The following is a 23,684-nucleotide window of genomic DNA, read 5'->3' on the forward strand; positions in this document are numbered from 1 at the left end:
AATGTTGCTGCAAATGCCATTATTTTATTTCTTTTTTAAGGCTGAGTAGTATTCCATTGTATATGTGTACAGTACTTGAGTTTTAAATGCCTGTGATTTTTAAAACCTGCAAAGGAGTTACTGTCATTGTAACTCGTTGAGATCTTCTGATAATTGCTTTTTGATGAGAAAAACTTCCACTGATAAAATATCTTGTTTTTCTTTGTTTATAGACTTCGCATATCATTTAAATGGATGGTTAGAGCTTTCTCTGGATACTTGGCTACAGATCAACTCTTGCTTTTGTGGGACAGAATCCTAGGATACAACTCTCTGGAAATTCTTGCTGGTAAGAGTAAGTGCTTGTTCATAAAACACATGTTGTTTCTATAGTAAAACTCTTCTTTTCTTTCTAACATTTACCATCTATAATTGGAATTGGAATCTACAGTTGTCTGTCATCTCTAATTCATGAACATTTAGTCGATTTATCTGCCTTAGAAGACAAGGACTGGTGTTCTGCAATCCAAATACGCCTGTGGAACTGCCCATCACCAGTTTGTTCCTAGTCTTCCTTCACTGCTTCCAGGAATGTCAATTTCCCCTGCCCTGATTCTAGTCGAGCCAGAGCGTTTGTTCATATCAGCACCTATGAGGTTTGTGCAGCAGAGTGTAGGTCCACGTCCCTTCTTCTCCTGACTCCTCTGATTATCTTCTAGTTCTGTTCTGTGCCCCTTCTCAGCTACTACCTAAAAGCCAAACCAAGACTGAGCCTCCCTGCATAGTTGAAATCTCTGTCTGTGAGTAATACATAAAAGTTTCCCCTTTTACTTATCCTCTTAAGTAAAAAAAACAAAAATCAACATTTTTTCAGAAAGTCACAAACTCATCTCTTATTTAATAATTAAGCAGTTCTTAGAGCAGATATACACAGAGGGCAACTGTATGATAACACACATGGCACAGATTTCTTATATTATTTTGCTTCTCTGCATGTAAAATAGCTTCCATTGTTTCTATCACCAGGATTATCAGGGAAGTCAAATAAATATGACAGGGTTTTCACACGGGTGGAGAGCTGAGAAGTTGCCAGAGTGCTGGTTCCAGCCTTCTCCAGTTGTGTGATATGAGCAAATTATTTAAGCTGTGAGAGCCTTTATTTCTTTACCCAGTGACAGCATTGTAAAGTCACCTCTTTGGCCATTTGGAAATAATGCTTAATTGAAGACTCTTCCTGGAAAAGACTCTCTAGGTACCATATTAACATATTTTTGAGTGCTGAGAGGTCTAGAGTAATTAGGTGGTATTTTTTAAAGGAAAGTTAGCGTAATAATAAAGTGCCATGAAGATAATAACTGTTGCCCCTGGTGTAATCAGAGTTATCATTTACCAAAGTTTTTAATAACTCCCAGTATCCTTCCATCTCAATTGTTTTTAAAGCCAATATAAATTTGAGTTGGGGGAAGAAAATGGTCTGTCATCACCTCTTTTGGCTGAATGGCTGTGATACATACCATCTAGAGATAGAAGGAATCCTAGCGATCATCAGGTATAGCTTCTTTTAAATATTTCTGGCAGGTAATGCTTATCCTGTGTTTGAACATTCAGTGTTAGGTAATCCCTGTCTTACTAAGTGGCCTATTTCATTTCTGGATAGTATAACTTGTTAAAATGTACTACTTTTGCACCAGGGTCATCATCATGTTTTTTCTACTCTCTCACCCCCTTCTTTCCTCAAAGTCTTCTATTTTCCAGGCTTAGTAGTCTTGTTTTTTGCTAACATTTCTTGGGTGACAGGATTTTAAGATTTTCCGTGAAATAATTCTTCTGGGTGTTCATAAATTTTGAAGAGCATTGTATTAATATGTAACTTTTTGTATCATTTCAAAAAGATATTAGAGCATGTTAAAGAAATGGGCTAAGTATTAGAAAGTACTTTCTAATAATATAGGACTTTCAAAAAGTAGAATGGGCTTTTTAACTGTCATCTGAAGGGTTAGGAGATTTTCTATCGTGAAAGAAATGCTAAACTAGAAGACCTCAAAGCCTCTTCCAATTTAAATTCCCCCTTTCTGTGACTTATCATGCCCTCAGCAAACTGAAGTAAAAGAGGAATGAATGTTGAATGCTGCATTTGCTCTAAGCAAGGCACTCTGCCGCATGCTTAATATGTTAATAAGTTATTGATTCATAGGTAGAACGACAGTCCACAGTGTTACATCTCACTTTCTCAGAATGTTTTTTAAAAAACCAACAGGGAAGAATTGTAGAACATCTAGAAATGAAATTAGACTGATGGGAATTCCTTCCATGGAATTCAGATAAAGAGACCTAAGGCAAATAATTGCATGTAGATGCCTGGAAAATTCCATGGACAGTGCAGCCTGGTGGGCTGCACTCTATGGGGTCTCAAAGAGTCAGACATGACTGAGCATGTATACACATGTATACAGGTTAGTTTTGATCATTTTATACATTTTTTTCATCTGAGTATATTAGAATAGACTATTTTGAGACCAACTTTTTTGCTCAAGTGAGTTTATATAATCTTTAGAAATATTTTAGTAAATATTACTGGTTTCAACTGTGAACTTATTCAGGTCTTTTGAAGAACAGTTTAAAGCATGGGTTTCTTAATGTTCATGATAGAGTTGCTTAAAATTAATGAGAACAATATAAAATACCAAAAGTAAGTATTTGAGTTTCTATATTTCATGTAAAACATAAGTTCAGTTGAAAATATCCCAAAGTATAGAGCTTTTCTCCTTGGCAAATAAGCCTGCTCTTTTGAAGGGCTGGGCAAACCAAACATGAAGCAGACAGAAAGGAACTTCTGTGATGTGACACCAAGATAAATAAAGGTTATGAGCACATAAGCATTTTGGATGCTGAAGTTAATTAGTAACTACTCTTTTATTCTCCCTCTTATCTACCTTTGGAAAAACTATTTCCCAGCATGTAAAACTCTTTCCTGCTACAGCAGAAAATTTGACCATCCTGTGAAGTTTTCACCAACTCCATTAAATTACACACAAAAAAGGAAATAGTGACTACATCCCTTAGCTTATAAAATGTCTCCATTGTCAAATATGATTCTAGATGTTAGAAAACTTTAAAGAAGTTGCTGGTCCACAGAAATGGTTTTCTTGGATATTCTTATAAAAGTGGAAGCTCAGGGACTTTAAAGTACTTAAGTTTTCACCATTCGCAGTTAAAGGGTAAATTCTTTGTTCCAGGTCTCTTATGTCCATCTTTATATATTAAATAATTCCAGCTGACTTGACTTTTTAAACAAATCTATTCATTTTACCACAACCATCTTTTTTCCTCCAGAATTTTCCTAACTAGTTCTAATACTTCTTTGGCGAGCTTTCCAAGATCAGACGAGATCGGGCGCGTTCAGGGTGGCATGGCCGTAGACTTGGCGAGCTTTCCAAACTCTGTTGTCCCCTCAAAAGTTACCTGTGCTTCCCAGTCACTCTGCCTTTACCTGGGAGATTAAGAAACCTGGATCCTGACATCTGCCCCCCAGGAGCAGCCACCTACCAGGCGGTCCAGAGCACTGATTACCATGCACCATCCTCAGTCCATCTCTGGCAAACCATTATTTTTTAAAATTGAAATATGTTGATTTACAGTGTTGTGTTAATTTCTACTGTCAAAGTGACATGTATACATTCTTTTTTATCTCTTCTCCATTATGGTTTATCCCAAGGGAAAACCATTGTGAGGGTCAGGAGAGAAGACAGTTAGGGAAACCATCAGTTTCCATATCAGGGATGAGTCATTACTGCTCACCTTCAGTTTCAAAAGTTTTATCACACAGTGGTTAAATGCTTGGGCTCTGGGACCAGAGTTGAGTTTTCTCTCTATTATTTTCTACCTGTATGACTCAGAATATGTCATCCAAACTCACAGTGCCTCAGTTTCTACATTAGTAAAATGGGGCTAATAATAGTAATAAACTCAGAGTTGATATGAAAATTAACTGCTCTTATGATTAGTATTTCCATAGTAGAAATGTATTTTAACAATTATTTGCATTATTTATGCAATATACTTAGGAACCAGTCTTCCAAATAATTTTAAAGATTCCTTACCATTCATTTCCTAAACTTCAAGGACTTGTTGGGTAGGGAATGCACTATGCACTATGGTGATGAAAAACATAGGGAGAAGTCAAGTCACCTCTGGGCAGTACCGTTTCCTTATCAGAGTTGCCAGAAGCTCTTACATGAGTCCTTCCATTGTTCATGATGACTCATTCCTTTTCATGAGGTTTTATGGTAGATTATATAATAAGACATAATGCATATCAGCATTACTCTCTTTTCATATGCATATGACTAATGGGAACAAAAATCTAGATGTTTTCTATTCAGTATATATTATTGACCTTCAAGAGATTCTATAATGGTTTGGTTTATTTTTTTTTCCAAGTTTCAACTTCTCTTTTCCTATAACCAACATTAATGTAAATGTCAGGATCAATCCCCACAGTAGCCCACCCAACAGACATACCCATTTATGACACTCTAGGAAAGTCAATAAATAACAAAATAGTATAACAACATTTTTAAGGAAAGACATACTTGTTGCCACATTTTCATATAGATACTACCTTGATATGTATGAAATATTATCTGATATATTTAAAAATTCAGTCTACATTTAACTTTTCAGAAGCCTTTCTGTTGCATCAGTAAGAAACACCTGCATCAAAATAAATCTTCATAAGGCAGTCATTATAGCTACCATTTAAAAGCTGTTATAATTGAAGCCATAGGTACAAAGGAAACAATTTATAAAATGGCTTTTTAAAGACCACTAAAATTTTCGTTTTTTCCAAAGAAAATGAAATGCCCTCAGATACTGATCTCCAGAGAAGAAAATTTCCATTCCTCACCAGACCTTAACTGACTGCAGTTGTGTTAAGCACTAGGTCTGAGTTCTCATTGTGGATTTTGGGTATAGCAGTAAAGTTGTCAGGCTGATGAATAGGCCAGCAGTTAAAATAGTGTTCATTCTTTTCCAGTCCTGGCAGCTGCTGTGTTTGCTTTCCGAGCAGTGAACCTGATGGAGGTGACATCACTGGCTGCAGCTGAAGTAAGGATAAGCTTCGCTGAGATGGGATGGAAATAGTTGCTGAGAGATTGCCAGGCTTGGGTACTTCAGTCTCCAATGCATAGGACACACATTACTCATAGCCTAATTTTTTAACTTGAGTAATGCCTATAAGTTTTAAGCTCAGTAATATTAAATATTCAGTATTCCTTAATTACTTGAAAACAATGTTCTTGTGAAGGGGTCATAAACAAGGTTATTATGGGAAACCATTATAACTTTTATGGGAAACAAGATACCTAGTAATTTTGATAGAAACTATTGAGGCTTGTGTTGCATTTTCTTATGATTGTTCACAGTCATGTGTTATGCTCATAGAACAAAGACACACTAGTTGGAAGAATTAAAGAGCATACATTTGGTTGATAAGTAAAGATACGTGGTTTTTGGTTATTTTTAGTAGTGAGTTAATTATTAAGGCTGGTTTCTTTTCAATAGTATAACTTATACCTGAAACATGGTTCAATTAAGTAGTGACTTACAATATTACTCTATTTGTTATCTCTCATAGAAATGCAATTTTATTCTTAAAATAGCTGCCTACATTCTTTGTTTAAAGGGAAGAGGATGTTTATGCATCTTACAACTGAATAAACATTAATTCCTTCTTAAAATGATTTCCTAAAGTCAGTTACTCCTTACACTAGTATAACAAGACTAGGATTCATAATGTATGTTTATTTATAGAAGCAAGTTGAAATGTCAGACCTCTTATAAACTCATGCTACCTTGTATATTTGAGGAAGGCTAAAGGCTAAAGTCCAGATTATTTTCTACTGCACATTTGAGCATTTTGCACACATTCTAACATTAAGATGTTCAGAAAAGAGAAAGAAGGTTGGTAACTTCAGATTTGGGACCAAACTGAAACGGAGTGTGTTGATGTCAGAAGTGCATTGTAATGGTTTTTCTGTGTTTATTTCAGAGGCTTCACTTTGCTGATCAGAATGCCGATACTAATCATTCCTTTTGTTTTTTGTTTCAGGCAGTTCTTGCTGATCTTTCTACTTTAAAAGTTATGCCTCTTCTTCAGATTTTTCTGTTTGCTACTGTCACCTGATCTTCTGCAAGGTCACTGACAATACATCTAGTTTTTCATTAAAAAGTAATCATGAACTATGCAAACTCTGCATAAAACCAAAATTAAACTTTGCATATAAGCCAATAAAGATCATGTTCCCTTCTCAGTTAAACCTAAGTAGTTTTTCACTTTTTGAAACAATAACTCTGCACACCGTGTATTGCACTGCATGCTGTTGATTTTCAAGAGAGAAGCAATAGATATAACTTCTGCTAAATCGAGCGTACTATATAGATAATCCTGACTTGTAAAAGGCATGTAACTATATATGCAATAAGAACTAAAGATATTGTAATAAACTTGAATAGGTAATGTAGCCTCTGGGAGAATTCTCTTATGTCAGTTTGTAAATTTATCTCTAGATAATGAATCATTTTGTCTTATAAATTGCTCTTCACTCAGAGCAGGGGTGGGATAAGATGTGAGAAGACTTGAAAAAGATAATGCTTTTTAGTAGGAATGCAAATGTACTTTGGTGTTTTTGACAACCTGTCTCTCATCAGAGGTCTTCTAGATCTCTCTCCATTTTACTTCTCCCTTAAAGGTCTCTCTTGGAGAAGGTCAAATACAGTTGTTTGCACCTGACTGTTTTAGTCATCACTTTCTGAAAAAAAGACACTTATGGAATGATCCCTTCAACTCTCTCAACTTTCCAAATCTTGATTAGAAGACTTGACACTGCTGAGGTGTTTTGCCAGATTCTTTTACTTCGCAAGTATCCAAAGGGGACACCCAAGGACTCAGCGAAGGGAGTGAAAAATCAAAACCATGTGCGCTTTGGCTGAAGCTTGGTCTAACAAGATTGACTTCTAGGGCAGAGCAGCTTAGAGAGACCAGAAGTAGAGACTGAAGACGTTGTGCACGGCATCAATCTTATTTTGGTCCTGTTACAAGTGGAGGGTCTTATTTTACATTACTTCTTGAAAACCTAGCATTTCTGTAGCATGGAATGATAGATTGTGGGAAGAAGTCCAAAAATCAATGTCTTTCAATTTTATACTCAAATTCAAAATTCTAATCATTTCAATAAAATTCTGAATCAATGTATTGATAGTCTTACTAAATGTCTAGAATTGTATAAAGTTTTATCCAAATCTATTTCCCGAGTCTTTCATTTAGAGAGTATATTTTAGGAAATGTATGAGGTTTAGCACACCACAAGTGTGGTGGAATTTTATATTACTACTAGTTATTAATTTGAAATTCTATATAAATGCTTTTATTCATCAGGTATTTGTTGACTTTTGAGAACTAAATAATGACTAGAAGAAGCAAATAACCATTTATTCAGTAATTGATTCTAATAAGCTCCACTTTATTGCTTTTGAAGGCAATACGGTTATGATCACATGCTTTGCCATTCTGTGTCCACAAATGCGCTTTCATCACACGGACACGCACACACCTGCGACTGTTAGGAAGCGTTCTGAGTGGTTAAGGTCACATGTGTACAGATACACCTACCTTTGGTTTCTTTCTTTAGGAGAATATTCATAAACTGTTTGAAACATAGCAATGTGGTAATCTATTAGGAGAAGCATTCCTAGCTTTAAATCCCTAGATAATGTAATCTCTTTTATGTGTAATTTGACTGTGGGTTACGGGAGACAGGACAGGCAACTGGAAGTTTTATATTTGCTCTGTCTACCTGTCAGGGTTGAGTAAAACCAAATGAGAAAATATATTTGAAAGTTATTTTTTTATTATCATTATAATACTACAAAGCACCAAACAAATACAAGAGGTTGTCAATAATTGATTTTACATATGACATTTTAAGGTCAAGTTGTAGAAAATAATATGTGAAGAGTGCCCAACTTCATTAGCATTTGTGTGACTTCATTTGATAGTTTGAGACCTTATATCTAAAAGAAAAAAAAATTTTAATGAACCATGGCATAGCAGATCCTTTCAATAGGAGGAGTGGCTCTAGCCAGTAGTTCTGAATCTGAATTCGAAAGCCAAACCTGAGAGGCTGCCACACATGCCCTCTCAGCCATGTGCTGCTCCTGGCTGCTTGTTGAAATACTGCATGGAAGACAGGTTGCCTTGCCCACTCCATCTCTTGTTGCGCTCCTCTTGCTACTTCTCTTTGCCTCCTCCCTCCAGAATTCCCCCACGCCATCTCCTACCAGCCCCCGACACTGCCTCACACAGGCTCGGCCAGTGATCACAAGGATCTGAGTGACCCGTGATAATTGCATTGTTATCCTACCTGTGGCGTTCTCACTTGGGCGAAATAGCCTAGTAGATTGTATTTGGCTCTTCTGGATTTCAATTCGCCCATTAAGGTAGTATGTGTGACCTCATATTATGGAAGAGTTTACTGAAGAACCTTTTTGATCAGAATGTTTCGGTAATGCAACCTTCTGGCTCGTTGAAATTTCCAGTGTCTTAACTGCATAGCACCCCCTTACATTTAGCACCTCCTCTCTCTGCCTATTTCATAGAGGAAATAGAGAACATTAACCTTGAACTCCCTCAGCCTTCCACTTCACAACTTAGCTTTATTCCCCTACGCTTGTCTCCTTCTTCCCAGTCTCAGAAGTATCTAATCTGTTCCTACAGCTCTCTAAATACAGGTTCGGTTGTGTCACTTACATGCTTACAAATTAAACAATACCCTGTTGCCTAAAGGATAAAGTTCAGGCTCTGTAGCAGAGTAGGGGGAATTCACCACAGCTTGATCTTTCCATTCCTGTGTTCTTAGGTTGATCCGTTATCCTGTGCCTCACCCTCACCAGATTACATGCTGCTCCTCAACCAACTATGGCCATGTACTTTATCTTTGCCAGTGGACCTCCATTTTTCAAGGCCCCACTAAAAAAACTCTCCTCTGTTGTGAAGATACCCTTGAGCCTATAAACTGTAATTAATTACACCCTTCTCTTTGTTCTCATAAAACTTCTCATTTAGTAATACGGTGCTTAGAGTTGTGATAGTTTTTTGCATATATGTTGTCTCACATCATTTTATTCTGAAGTCAGTTTTCATTGACTAGTCTTAGGAATGGACGATGAAAGAAGAAATCTGACCATGTGTTTGTACCCCCTGCCTTGTTCTAAAAATTGTTGGAATTTGTTAGTTCCTCCTCAGGACATATAGTCTCCCTTCTTTTACAAAGACTCTAATTTTTATCTGGAGATCTACCTGTTCCTCCATGTACTTTAGATGAGGCTGACTCCCGCTTCCAGGACCTCTGGGTCCTGGCCAAACCATCATTATGTATCATCCCTCTGGCTACAGGGATCCAGTGCAAAGTCTAAGGTTGTGCAAAATTAGTGAAACTTGATTATGAGGCTTTGGTTTAACCTTTCAGGGAAACTGGATATGAAAAAAGACGATATAAGATCTGAAGCTGCTGTGGCCTAAGAATGCAAAGAGTGAGAAGCTGCTCTGATGACCTTGTTAATTCCCAGGTCACACTCTACCAGTCTACCCCTGGACTGTTTTGTTACATGAGCCAAAAGATTATCTTTGCCACAAAAAGGATCCTAACTGACGGTGTAGTTATTTTGCTTTTTAGGAGATCCTCTACAACGTGAGTATCACTATTTGGTACAGGACTCCTACCTGCATGCTGGTTAAACTAGAGGAATCTTTCAGAACTTTTTTTCAGTCCAGACACTCCATGACCTTACAAGGATGAATTCTGTGTTCCAGACCCACTAAGCTTCCTGCAGAACCTTAAAAACATGCTGTCTCTCTCACCTCTGGCTCTTTGCCCACATAGCACTCTCTGCTTGGAATGCCTTCTCGTCTCTACCTAATTCTTACTTGTACCTCAAAACCCAGCTCAGGTTTTGCCTCATCAGGGAAGACTGCTTCTCTTATGAATTCTCCTCATATCTTAATTATACATAAGCAATACCCTAATCCTATGTTAGCTTGTCTTTCTTTTCCACTAGACTCATTCTGTTTCCTTAAGGGGAAAAGCTGGTTTCTTTTTCAGCTTTATATCTCTAGAACCTGGCATAGTGCTTGCCATAGTGGGTTTTAGTAAATGCTTATTGAATGAACAAATGAAGTCATCTAACCTAATTCACTCCCTTTCCTGATGAGGAAAATTGCTCAGTTCAGAGTAATAACTTGCTTGTTCCAATGTCACTCAGCTATTTTACCTACTAAGTTGATTTGTGGACTTGCCTCTGGAAATCCAAAAAGGAATATTTTGAGAGAAAAAATGTAAACGCTTGGGCTCACTCAAGTTTTTTCATTTAAATCAACTTTATTAAGATATAACTTTGTACAATAAAATGTATGCATTTTAATTATACAATTCTGTAAAATTTGACTAATGTATGTACTCACATCAGTCAAGTTACAGAACATTTCCATCACCTGGATCAATTCTCTTTATGCTCCTTCCCATTCGATGTTCCATATGCACATTCACTCCAAACAACCATTGATCTGCTCTGTTCCTAAATGTTAGAATAGTCTTTCCTAAGTTTCATGTAAATGGAATCATGCATATGTACTCTCTTGTATCTGACAGCTTTTGCTTAACATGATGTTCTGAGATTCATCCGTGTTGTTATGATTAGTTTTCCATTTCTTCTTTTGACTTGGTAGGGTTTCATAACAATTTATTTACCCTCAGTGATATCCATGTTGTTCTCATGTTCTGGTGTATTATGGATACAGCTTCTAAAAACATTTGTGTGCAAGCCTTTACATGGAATATCTTCATTTCTTTTGGGAAATACCTAGAAGTAGAATTGCTGAGTCATATGTAAGCATAAGTTGAACTTTGTAAGAAACCCCCAAATTTTTCCTGACGTGGTTCTACCATTTTACATGTATACGAGCTCCAGTTGTGCCAAATCTTCACCAACACTTGATATGATCATCTTAGTCATTCTAATAGGTAGTTTTAATTTGCATTTCTCTACTTACTTAGGATGTTGAGCACCTTTTCATGCTTATGTGCCATTTATAATACTCTTTCCCAAGTGTCTAAATCTTTTTGCCAGTTTTTAATCAGTTACCTGAACTTGTAAGAATTCTTTATTCTGTTTACACTTCTGTTATGTAAAATTTTCTCTCAGCCTGTGGCTTGTCTTTTTATTTTAACCATCTTTCAAACAGCAGAAGTTTTAATTTTGTTGAATCAGTTTATCCATTTTTTTTATGGTTCATATTTTTTGTCTCCCATCTACAAAATCTTTGTATAACTCAAGGTCACAAATTTTTTTTCCCGTATGTTTGTTTCTAGAAACTTTATAGTTTTAGCTCTTACATTTAGGCCTTTGATTCTTTTTTTTTTCAGTTAACTTTCATGTATGGTACAAATTAAAGGTCGAGGGTCACATTTTGCATACGGATACACCATTTGCTAAAGAAACTATCCCTTTACGTCCACACCTCTGTATAAAATCAATTCACTCTATCATCTATGGGCTTATTTCTGTACTCTCTACTCTGTTCCATGGATTTATGTCTATACTTATTCCAACACCACACTGTCTTGATTTTTGTAGCTTTAGAGTAAATCTTGAAATCAAGTAGTATAAGTTCTCTAATTTTGCTCACCTATGTCAAAACTATTTTGGCTATTTTAAGTTATTTGATTTCTAAATAACTCCTGGAATCAACTTTTCCACTTGTACCCAAAAAAGGCTGCTGGAATCTTTTTTTTTATATTGAGATAGCATTAAATCTATAGATAGACTTGGGGACAATTGATATCTTAACAATGTTGAGTCTACCAATCCATGAACATGGACTGTGTCTTCATTTTCTTTAGGTCTTATTTAGTTTCACTCAGTATTTTATAGTTCTCCATGTAGAGTTCTTACACATATTTTGTTAAAATTATTTTACTTTTTTATGCTATTGTAAATGATATTTTTAATTTCAATTTCCAATGGTTTGTTAATATATAGAAATACAATTGCTTTTTAAATATTGACCTTGTATCCTGAGATCCTGCTAAACTTACCACTTCTAGTATCTCTTTTTGTAGCTGCCCTAGGCTTTTCTACGTATACAATGTCATCTATAAATAAAGATGCTTTTACATTTTTTTCAAATCTGTGTTTTTTAATCATTTTTCTTCTTTTGTTCACTGACTAGAACCTGCAATAGAATACATAAGTGCTGCAGCTCATCTAATTTTAAATTAAATATACTTCTTTCTTGATTAAATGCAACAAATATTTTCAATATATGTCAATTTATTAGTTTGACCAATTTAGGGATAATGTAATGGAAAGGAATGAAATAGACTCAGAATGAAGTGGGAAGACATACAAAGTCAAGATAATTTTGCTCAAAGCTTTATGTTGCTGATGATCCAAATGGCTTCTTCAAATTATTAAGCAATTGGCCCCAGGTATTAATGTCTTTGTTAATTAGGTAGTTATTTCATGTTACTTCAACTATTCTTTATCCATAAAACTTTTTTCTTAGATATGTGATATGCATATATTTATTCAGTAAACATTAAATGCTTACTCAGAACATGAGACTATTCTGAGTGCTCAATGTTTATATATATTTGTGTGTTTGCTTTCTCAGTAATAAATGTGGTAAGAGACTGCTTCTTATGCAACTAGAATACTAACACCTCTTTTTTGAAGTAATGGTGCTATCCCTCCTATGAAGAATAATGGTCCCGCAAAGATTTTCATATCCCAGTCCCTGAATCCTGTGAATCTGCTACCTTACATGACAAAAGGCACTTTGCTTGTGTGAGTAATTTAAGGAATTTGAGATGAGCTCTTATCCTGGATTATCTGGTGAACTCAGTGTAATAGCGGTCTTTATAAGGGAAAGAGGAAGGCAGGCAGGAGTCTCAGAGTCAGAGAAGGGTTTGAAGATGCTTTGCTATTGGTTTTGAGAATGGAGGAAGGGGCCATGAGTCAAGGAATGCAAGTGGTCTCTAGTAGCTGCGTAAGGCAAGGAAATAGATTCACCCCTAGAGCCTCTAGAAGGAACTTAGCCCTGTTGACACCTTGATTTTAGGACTTTCTGACTCTCAGAACAGTAATCAATTTGTGTTATTTTAAGTCTCTAAGTGTGTGGTAATTTATTACAGCAACAACAGAAACCTAGTCCACCTCCTCTCAGATGAATTGGATTTATCATATTGACTGTTACCTATGACAGTAAGTCCACATTGCTTGAATTCTCTTATCTATAAGATCTATGATTCTACCTGTCCAATTCCTTTCGTGATTTTTATAATATTCAAATAAGATAAAATTTGTAAAGTATTTTGAAGACTAGCTTCTACCACTATGGTGCTGACAGGGAAAAGATTCCCCAAAGTTGGACTTTTATAAGGCAAGTGTAATAGAGGTTTCAAGGGATATATATGCATTGCCGAATCCTAACGTTTGTTTGCCTATAGAGGGAGTTCACTGCTGTAACACCCCTCACTCCCTCTTCTGTGGAGAGGAGTGAATTGTGTTATCGATGAGGTTGGGATCAATGAGTGGCCATGTAAATAAAGCCAACCCCTTTCTCTCACCTTTCTTTGAGGATCCAGCAGCCCAGAGCAAACATATATTCTTTACTGTTGCTCTGTTCCCTAGCTTTAGAAAGTCTGGATCCCTTGGTATGGGAGGAAGTGGGGTAAGGGGAGTAGCTGCAGTTGTTCAGTTCATCACTGGGCAGATAGGTCCAAGACACAGTTTTGAAAAACCTATCCTTGTCACAAAACTAAGTCACATTCCCCAGGATTAACTTTATCAATAAGAAACATGATGCATCATCTTCATCTGCTTTTATTGCCTAGATTTTATCTAACCACTCAGAACTCAGGCAGGAAGAAGGGTGCTCCTTACTGAACCTCCAAACTTCATTCAATGGGGCAAAGAAGTCAAGGTTTGCAATGCAGAAACTATAACAATGAGTCATGGAATATAAACTAGGAAAGAAGTGAGAGGTAAGGAGGGGTTGACAATAAGTATGGATAAAGAGAGCTGAATGGACTGAAAGTCACAACAAAAAGTAAAAGCACTTTTGAAGAAAGGGTACTTCAGCAAGTAGCTTGGAAGGGTAATCTTTGTAGCCAAATGAGATATTTACATTTGAAATTTTGGAGACTGTGCCAATTTAATTGATACCAAAACCTAAGGTATGGTAGATATCTGAGGTAGAGTAAAAGAACACATCATTGAATATATGGGAAGTCAAGAAACCAGGAGTCTGTGATACTAGATGAATCAATCAGCCTACATGTTGAAATTGACAAAGATGATATGGGTAGACATAAATAGAAAACTGAACTGCAGGTTCATTTTACTGAGAATGAGGAAGAAGGACCCAGAGGCTACTAATTAGTGACTCTACCATGGAGGAAGAAGAGTGATGTGAGCCTCAGAGGAGCAGAAGGGGGTTGCAAGAAGGAAGGGGGAGTAAAACTCAACTAGCTTTGAGGAGTAAGGCTGGTAGTCTGAGAGAAAAGAAATAATTCATTTGAGAGGGCTGCGTAGAATACCATGTCTCCAGGAAACAGCCTGCTTTTCGTTAGGAGGTGAATACATTCTTCAGGGAGGAGGTTAAAAATTACAAGAGCTCTTTGATTTCACAGGGCATTGCGAATTTTAGAGACAGAAGAGGGAGAGGAATGAAGGATAGGTGGGAATTAGGTCAGAATAAGGAAAGAAAGTTTAGGTAAGTGATGACTGAGAAGCTTCATGTTCTGATGGAGAGTAGAACACACAGGGAAGCCTCTCAGCGGTGACTGCTCTGTACCAGACTATTTTCTGTGGTGGGGCGGCTGCTTCCTCAGGCAGCCTGAGGTTGGTATGGTCTAATTATAGTCCGCTGCCGCTTCAGACAGCAGCACTTGTGGTTGTCTCTGCATTAGCACTGCTCTCCTTTGGTGACTGAGCTATCTTTTCCCCCACCCAGAGAGTTTGGTTCTCTTCTCCCTCTTTCAGCTTTTATCTGTTCATGTTTCAACTTATTCATGGCTTGAGAGATTGTTTTAATTACCCAGACAAAAGGATCCTTTTGTTATAAGTGGAATCAAGCAGAAGAAAAATGACGAAGGAAACCTGGATCTGCACAAAGTAGTGGCGAGCACTAGAAATAATAATTATTTAGGTTAATATAAAACTTTTTACCTTTATCTGTTTTTTAAAATAAACCATGTCAAGCAAGAATAATAAGAAATTACGAGGTTATATAGAAGTAAAATATATGACAATAGCACAACATCAAGTAGGGTAGAAATGTAGTGAACATACAGTTTAAGGTTCTCCACATGAGTGGTATGAATATCACTGGGAGGGATACTATGATAAATTAAAGAGGTATACAATAAATCCTAAAGCAACCACTAAAATAAATCACCAAGTTATAGTTAATAAGCCAAAGGAGATAAAATGTAATCATAAAAATGGGCAGTTCAAAAGAAGCCAGGAAAAGGAGTAGAAAAGATACAAAACACGGAGAAAATAGCAAAATATTCAGCCAAATCGATAATCACATTAAAATGTAAGATTTAAATGTAAACAATTCAGGTGGTCCAGTGGCTAAGACTCTGCTCCCAGTGCACGGGGGCCTGGGTCCAATCCCTGGGGAGGACCTAGAACCTACATGCCACGACTAAGACCCAGCACAGCCAAGAACAGGCTGCAATGGCAAATGTAAACACTGCAATCAAAAGGCAGAGATTGCCAGATTAGATCTTTTGAAAAGACCAAACAATTATTATTTTTTAATAAGACAACTGGTTTATTTATTAATAAAAATGAAGACCTTTCAATTGACATTTTGAAGGCATATTTGCAAAAACAATATTAGTATAACGATAAAAGGTGAATTCATCAAGAAGATACAACAGTCCTGAACATTTATACACAAAACGGTTTCTAAAAATAGGAAGCAAAACTGACAGAAGTGCAAGGAAAGAGACTAGTTTAAAATCACAGAGATTTTAGCACTCCTCTGTCAATGATTTGCAGAAAAATAGGCAAACAAATCAGGATGTAGGTGTTGCTTGTTTTGTGTTCATCTGAAGTTCGTGCTATATTCTTTCAACACCTAATTTCAAAAAAGTTTTTAATTTCAAGAAAATTTTCTTGAAATACAGGGTTTAGTATTTGTTCTGTTTCCTTATTTTGGTTTACTTCTACAGGAAACCCTGGAGAAGTAGGTCACTTGTTATCTTGACGTAGTTCTACCAGACAGGCCATCTTATCTCCACTTTTCAGTTAACGAAACTGATGATCAGAAAGGTTTTGCAATTTTGTCAAGTTTCCACAGCTTGTAGAAAGAGAACTAGACCTCTGGCCTGCTCGGTGTTCAATCCTGAGCTCTTTCTTTTACACTACCCTGCTGCTTGGGTCCACATGTTACACAATTGGCCTTTCTCTGTGTTTATTTCACTGACTTTCTTTCCCATGGTCACTCTCGTGTGTCTCAAAACCTTCCTTCTCAAAGTGAGGTCCTTGGACCAGCAGCATTGGCATCACCTGGAAACTCGTTAGGACAGCAGAACCTCCCTTGCTTCAGGACTGCTGGACGAGAATCTGAATTTTTACAAGATGCCATGGTGATTCCTGAGTCATTAAAATTTGAGAAACACTGCTCTAGGAAAAAAATCTGAGGGCACTTTATTCAGTGGCTCTCAAATTTTACTGCATGTTAGAATCATCCTAGGTATGTCCAGTCACTCGGTCATGTCCGACTCTTTTGTGACCCCGTGGACTGCAGTCCGTCAGGATCCTCTGTCCATGGGATTTTCCAAGCAAGCATACTGGAGCAATTTGCCATTTCCTACTCCAGGGAATCTTCCCAACCCAGGGAATCGAACTTGTCTCCTGCCTCTCCTGCATTGGTGGGCGAATTCTTTACCACTTGAGCCACCTGGAAAGCCTCCTTGTACACATTTAAAAATCCCGATAGCCAGGCCACAACTCCTAACAAGTCAGAATCTCTAGGAATAGAGCCCACACATCAGTATATGTTATTTTAAAACTCCCCCAAAGTAAAGCCAAGTTTAGAAACCAGTGCTTATGGCAGAGCTTTTTAGCCCTTAAGGCTCCTAGGAGTCACCTGGAAGCATCTTGAACAACCGATGCCGATTTGGAGAATCTGGGGTGGGAGGTTCTGAGAGTCTGTATTTCTAATAAGTTCCCAAATGGCAAGTGCTATGGGTCCAAGGAGTTCCTGGAGCAAAATGAAACTACCTGGGGTTTCTTTCAATAATACCAATAAATGCAAATAGCACAGAATCAAGGCAAGCTTATCTGCGGCACAGCCTTGGGCCTGCTGATCATCAAGTGAGATAAAGCAAGGAACTCTGGGAGATGGGGAGTGGGGTGCCGCAGGCTCTTCCGTGGCCTTCCAACTTGCTTCCCAGCTGGCGCTGGGCTGGGCAGGGCCCCTGTGCCTAGCCAGGCCAGGCGCCTCCGTGTGGGCTTAGCACAGCCCCGAGGCCTTGCTCGCCCTGCCGTGTGTTTACTCAGGCCTTAGACCGACTCAAAGCTGCAAAAGCTCAGGCATAACACCAAGGAACTGCAGCCAGAGCAAGGGCCACAGGGACGGGTCCCTGGGAGACTCCGCGAGACGGAACTTGACTGCGGCTCATCCTGGCTCCACGCACAGCAGGCGAGATTTGGGCTGCTGACTGTAGCTGGCGGGACTTCACATGTACCGCGTTTTCTCCAGCTTATAATTTACATACTGTTCTCCCTTGGCAAGATCCCAGCACTGTCATCAGCAGGTTGGAAGAGACTAGCTGAGGCTGAGGCCGGCCTGTGTCGGGTTCAGCTGTGGCCCAGTTTTGACTCAAATCCCCTGGCCTCCAGCAGTCGGGGCTGGGATGGCTGTGAGGTGAAGGTTGAGTATGGGCTTCCCGCCTGACAAGCCACAGCTAAGGAAGGCCCTGACAACCTTCACTGGCCCTGTTCCTAAGATGACAGGACGCTTACTTCAAATTCCAATGGCCCTCAAATTAACCTACATATTAAAGCAAACTAGTTCATGTTTCTCTGGGGTTGACAGGAAGAACAGTGGGAAGGGAAGGGGGATCCTGAGATCTCAGGATGTCTAGGGCCAAGGCAGCCAAGCAGGCAATTCTTTCTTTCTCACCGGGATTATCCCGGGGTTTTTATTTGGGGCTTGTTCACTGACATTTTTTCTAAGCCCTACTTACAAGGCATTTTACCACATGCCATGTAAAACTCGACGTCAGAACACAACCTGTTTACCCTCCGCAACAACGTTTACCCCCACCCCCAGATTCTTGAGGCTCTCTTTAATTTCCTGCCAGTTTCTAAGAGTTGAAAGAAAACCACTCTGGGACCTAAAAGAGTTAATGTAGCTCAAAGGAGGAGCAGGTTTCTCCTCTCTGCTGACAGCATAATTAATCTTTATTGTTCCCTGAAGGATATCCAATGGAATGCTTCATTCCCCAGAGGAGGGGGTTCAGCAGCCTCCCCTAGGCTCTGGCCCCAGCTACTAAGTGGCCAGACACCCACCTCACATCCTGCGGGTGGGACCCAGGCTCTCAGATGGGCCTCGGGTCTCCCACAACTAATCTAAGTAGACAGGTTTCTCTTGTCGATTCCCCAAGCCTAACAATACACCCCCTCAGGGGCACTGTTGAAATACAGGGCATTGGAGGGTGGAAACAAAAGAAATTTCCTGGCTGGTAGGTGAGTAATTGGCTTAGTGAAACCTCACCTGAGGGGTAGCTAATTAACCAGCAGAGAATAGCGGAGGAAGCTGTAAGCCCTCATCATGGAGAAACAGCCCAGTGAGCGAAGACTGCACTCCAAGGGACTGGCAGTTTCAGCCTGGCCGCTGGGACCCTCTGACAGCCTTAGTGAGTCAAAGAACCCAGTCATGTCCGACTCTTTGCGACTCCATGGTCTATACAGTCCATGGACTTCTCCAGGCCAGAATACTGGAGTGGGTAGCCTTTACTTTCTCCAGAGGATCTTCCCAACCCAGGGATCAAACCCAGGTCTCCCGCACTGCAGGCGGATTCTTCACCAGATGAGCCACAAGGGAAGCCCTAAGTAGCCAATAAATTAGCAGATCTCCTTAAGGGCTCTCAGACCCAGGCCTTGAACCTCTTCATTGGAAAGTCCCAGAATTAAGGTTCTACCTGCGCCCACTGGTTCTCTGTGTGGTCACTAAGGAGGAATTTGTTAGAAATGTGCATTCCCAGGCACTGTCCCAGACCCGCTGAGTCTGAATCACTGGCGGTGGCATCCAGTAATCCCTGACTTAACAAGATGATTCTGGTTCAGGCTCAGGTTTGAAGACCACTGCCCATCATTAGTTCAGCCCCTTGAAATCAGGCTGCTTTGGGACCATCCAGAGGTAAGGGAGCTGGGTCAAGTTGTCAAGGTCTGAATATGAGCTCTGCCACTTCCGAGTCATGCGACCTTGCAGATGGGTCTCTTGGCTCTTAAGATGGGGGAAATAACACCTCTTCCACAAGAGATCATGAGCACACAACAGCTTCTCTTTCCCACTCCTATGTGTCTGATAGGAAATTTATAGAACTATAGAACAAGACCTACTACTGTCCTTAGAGTAAAAGTCTGTAAGGTAGTACAGGGTACTAATAATACTGTTTAATTAACATTTTTAATGATTCTACATTTAAAAGTTCAGTTCAGCCTTTGAATCCTGAGGAAAGGCTTTTTTTTTTTTTTTTTTGAGAAATAAATTTCCTCATGCTGACTTTCATGCAAATAGTTTCAAAGCTTAGATTAAAATTTTCCTAAAAAGTGAAATTTAATTTTATGCAATGATACTTCATTTTTTTTTTCTTCTTCTTCTTCATTTTAAGAGAGAGAAGGCCAGATCCTGTGAGGCTTGATTTGGGCTTTTTGTATGTGTAATTCAGGATCAGGCAAAGATAATTTGTGCATTTGATTTGAGCATTTTTCTTTTCTCCTACTTAAGGCACCATACTTTTGACTCTTCATTGCATGCCACATTATTTTTTACTTACATATCTTTATAGCAAGAATTTTAGAAGGTACAGAAAAATACAAAGAGAAAGAAAAACACCCATATCCTTCTGCTTAGAGATCACCACTTAATCACTGTTTAAGTTTCAGTGTATTTCTCCAAGATTTGTTTTTCTGCTTGCAAGTGTAATTATTAATAGGTGGACATACAGAAAAACTTTTTCATAGGATCGTACTGTATTGTTGTGATCACCCTACAGGGAAGAGGAACTCCTCTCTCTCAAAATTTGCTTCAACGTCAAAACTGATGATGCCACAAACACACCAGAAGGATATGAAAAAGTTTATTACTCACATATGAGGTTTTCCGGGGAATGCAAGGCAGGCTTCCAATGAGGTCCAAAAATGGTTCAAAAGAGCATGGAAATGAGACTGGCTTGGGGGCTTTTTGTGTGGTTGGAAGGTGGCGCTGGGTGAGGGTTCCTGCATAGAGACTGGGAGACTGAACTTGCCTTTGGTGCCAAAGCAGGTGGTACCTGGGCTGGATTACTCCATTTGCCCAGCCTGGGCCCAAACAGGAAAAGATGAGAGGGACTTGCAGGTTGGCATCAGATAAACCTCAAAACTGGAGTTAGACTCCATCACTTGCACAATTTTGTATCTCTGTCTTAAATTCAGCATTGTGTGTTATACGGTTAACAGAGACCAAAAGCTTTACTGTCAAATTCCTTTTGACACTGGTATCTTGTGGCAATGCCAGTTTTCCATGTAACTGAAAGTTTATTTATCCATATTCCAGAAGGATCTGTAGGTTAAAAAACAACATTGACTTTTTTCTTATAAAACAAATTTTAAAAAATGATGGAGCGTATACACACTACTATATATAAAATAGATGAACAACAAGGACCTACTTATTGTACAGCACAGGGAAGAACTATACTCAATATTTTGTATTAACCTATATGGGTTAAGAATCTGAAGAAGAGTACGCATATGCATAAAACTGAATTGCTGTGCGGTACAGCTAAAACTAACACATTGTAAATCAACTACACTTCAATTAAAATTAATTAAAAATAAAAAATAAAATGCAAATTGAAACAACGAAAAAAAATCATGAAGGAATAAAGCATAGCGTGTATCCTGAAAACAAGACATTAATAAGCTTTCCTTGAAATTGAATACATCTTGCTCCAGGGAAGAGAATACAAATAATTTTCTTGCTTGTGAGTATATTTGCACTTTTATGATCACACATCCTACATTCTACAGAACGTGTGAGTCACATATCTAATCTGCTTTTAAATATTGGGCCTAAAGACCATAGGTGCTTATAATCCTACAGTTGGAGTCCACACCCTGTGACAACAAAGGACAGCTCAAGTCAGCTTCAAACAGGAATCAAAACTAACCGCAGGGCGATTTTTTCCATCTGTAATGAAGAATGTTCCAGCATCGTTAATGACCGAAGATAATCCTCTGTCGTCATCTTGTGCATCTAGGTTATAAAAATATATACACCGCTTTGAAGAAAGGTTCTGGTCCACTGATGTTAAGTGAAGGTCAGATTATGGAAAACTGGCATTGTTACAACAAGAAATTAAGCCTGCTTATGCTTCCCTTGGTATTTTTGAATAAAGAATCTCAGTACGTAAGCCCCAACTTGAAGATTTAATTAAGGGCATGAGGAGTGATGGATTCTAGATGCTGATCAGGGAAGATGACCTGCCATGCATTAGAGAAACACCTTTGAAATCTGTGAGGGAAAAAAGTCTTGGTTTCAGATTGAAGGTCTACTGGAAAACATTTTGAACAGACCGGGAAGAGCAGGACAAATTGGAATATCTTATTCCAAGATTAAAACACACACACACACACACTTTTTAAAAAAGAAACTATTTGGTGGAAACATTAGCCAATCCTATTTTTCCCCCTTTAATTTGAAAGAAATTGTCAGCCCGAGAAATAAAGTGTTTATTTTTTCTGAGCTAAAGTGTAAAGACTGGCAATACCATGTCAAAACAATAGCTCAATGAAGGAGATATAAGATAGCAGAATGGAGGCAGGGGGAGTCAGTTGGGTTAATTTAGAGAGATTGTGTTCCTCATGCTTTCCCTAAGAAGGATGGCTCACCAGCAGTGGCAGAAATGTTCCCGGAGCATGTCTTCTGATGGCTGGCATTTCCAGGAAGCTCCCCCCCCCCCCCCCGCTATATTCCATGCAATCACCAATAATTCCAATAATGCACGCACAGCAGTTAACACAATGTCTGTTACACATACACCTTTGCAGTGAAAGATGTCAGTATTACTGTGAAAATGATGATGATGACAGTAGTAATGATGACATGGTGACATTCACAGTCTAGGGGAGGGAGCATCCTAGTAAACAGGTGGTCATGATACGAGGCAATGAGATAATGGATGAAGGGTGAGCAAGACTAAAGAGAGAAATCCACCAAGACTGGGGGCAAGGGTGCAGGTGGGAACCACACCATTCAGTCAACACACAGATGTGTGGTGTGGATGTGCATGAGTGGCTGTCAAGCGACCGCTTGGTTGTCCATCTGTCTGTGTAAACAGGAACAGAGTTGGGTTTAGACAACTGCTGCTTTATTTGTTTCCTCTTCTTTGTGTTGCATAAGGCCAGGATCTCCAGGAGCTTTAAAAAATGCCACTTTAGGATGCTGTTGAAGAGTAGTTTGGATGTGTATTCCAGTCATTAGAGCTTTCATTGTTATATAAAGGGGCATACAGGATGGAAAGAAAAAGAATTATGGTTGCTTAGGAAACAGAGCACTCTTTGCTGTGATTACAATCTCAAGTCTAAAGTTTCATGCTCACTGTGGGATTTTCTTGACAGCAGGGTGTACCAATCAAAAGATTTTTGAAAGAATATAAAACAAGGGTTCTTTGGGTTTCAGGAGACTCTTGCGCTGGACTCTTGTCTGTTGACCTTTCTTGAATGGACTTCCCTGGCCCTGGGTACTTGAAGACTTGGCCTCCTGGCTCCTGGTCATCTGGAAACATGGCTTTTATCTTCACAACCTGCCCATCAAAGGGCAGGGTAAATATTCAATCATTATCCAGTTGTTAGTAAGTATTCAAAATGTCCAAAGTGCTGTGGTAGGCTTTATGAAGGACACCTGAGCTCTGTCCTTTGTGATTCCAGTGTGGTGAGAAAGGTAATGTCTACACTAGGAAAGAATTAGTTCCACACTCAGCTGTTATGGGGGGGGTGCAGATACTGAGGGTCACAGGAGGCTGGAGGTGGCAGAGAACCGCCTTGCTTCACATAGGCGTTCGGGGGAAGGAATAGAAGGATGGTAGATGGTCGGCTGAATGGGTGGACGGGAGGGTGGAGGGGCGGGCGGACAGATGGGTGTCTGCAAACAGGCATGGGTATCACAGCATAACAGTGGCTTTAAACCCAACTGGGCCAGAGTGGCTGGTCTGTCGTTGACTGGTGACAGGACCTTTGGAGATTTCATTAACAGCTTCAAATTATTTCACCTATAAAATAAGGTGATAATCCTTACCTTGCAAGACTGTTGAGAGAATCAAATGTGATAAGGTGTGTAAAGCAGCCTGTATATGGTAGACACT

The 23,684-nt window shown here is 38.9% G+C and overlaps 1 protein-coding gene across 3 annotated transcripts in view; it reads left to right on the plus strand.

Moving 5' to 3' along the window:
- Positions 1 to 12,219, plus strand: part of TBC1D19 (TBC1 domain family member 19) — a 136,352-nt gene extending 124,133 nt beyond the window's left edge. For all 3 annotated transcript variants that reach the window (XM_065907425.1, XM_065907427.1, XM_065907428.1), the window contains 3 exons: positions 213 to 328; positions 5,015 to 5,085; positions 6,089 to 12,219. In XM_065907425.1, the coding sequence (XP_065763497.1) occupies positions 213 to 328; positions 5,015 to 5,085; positions 6,089 to 6,163 (262 nt within the window). In that variant the 3' untranslated portion in view covers positions 6,164 to 12,219. The remainder of the gene's footprint in view (positions 1 to 212; positions 329 to 5,014; positions 5,086 to 6,088) is intronic.
- The last annotated feature ends 11,465 nt before the right edge of the window (positions 12,220 to 23,684 follow it).

This window comes from Muntiacus reevesi, chromosome 16, assembly GCF_963930625.1.
Source record: "Muntiacus reevesi chromosome 16, mMunRee1.1, whole genome shotgun sequence".
NCBI classification, from domain to species: domain Eukaryota; kingdom Metazoa; phylum Chordata; class Mammalia; order Artiodactyla; family Cervidae; genus Muntiacus; species Muntiacus reevesi.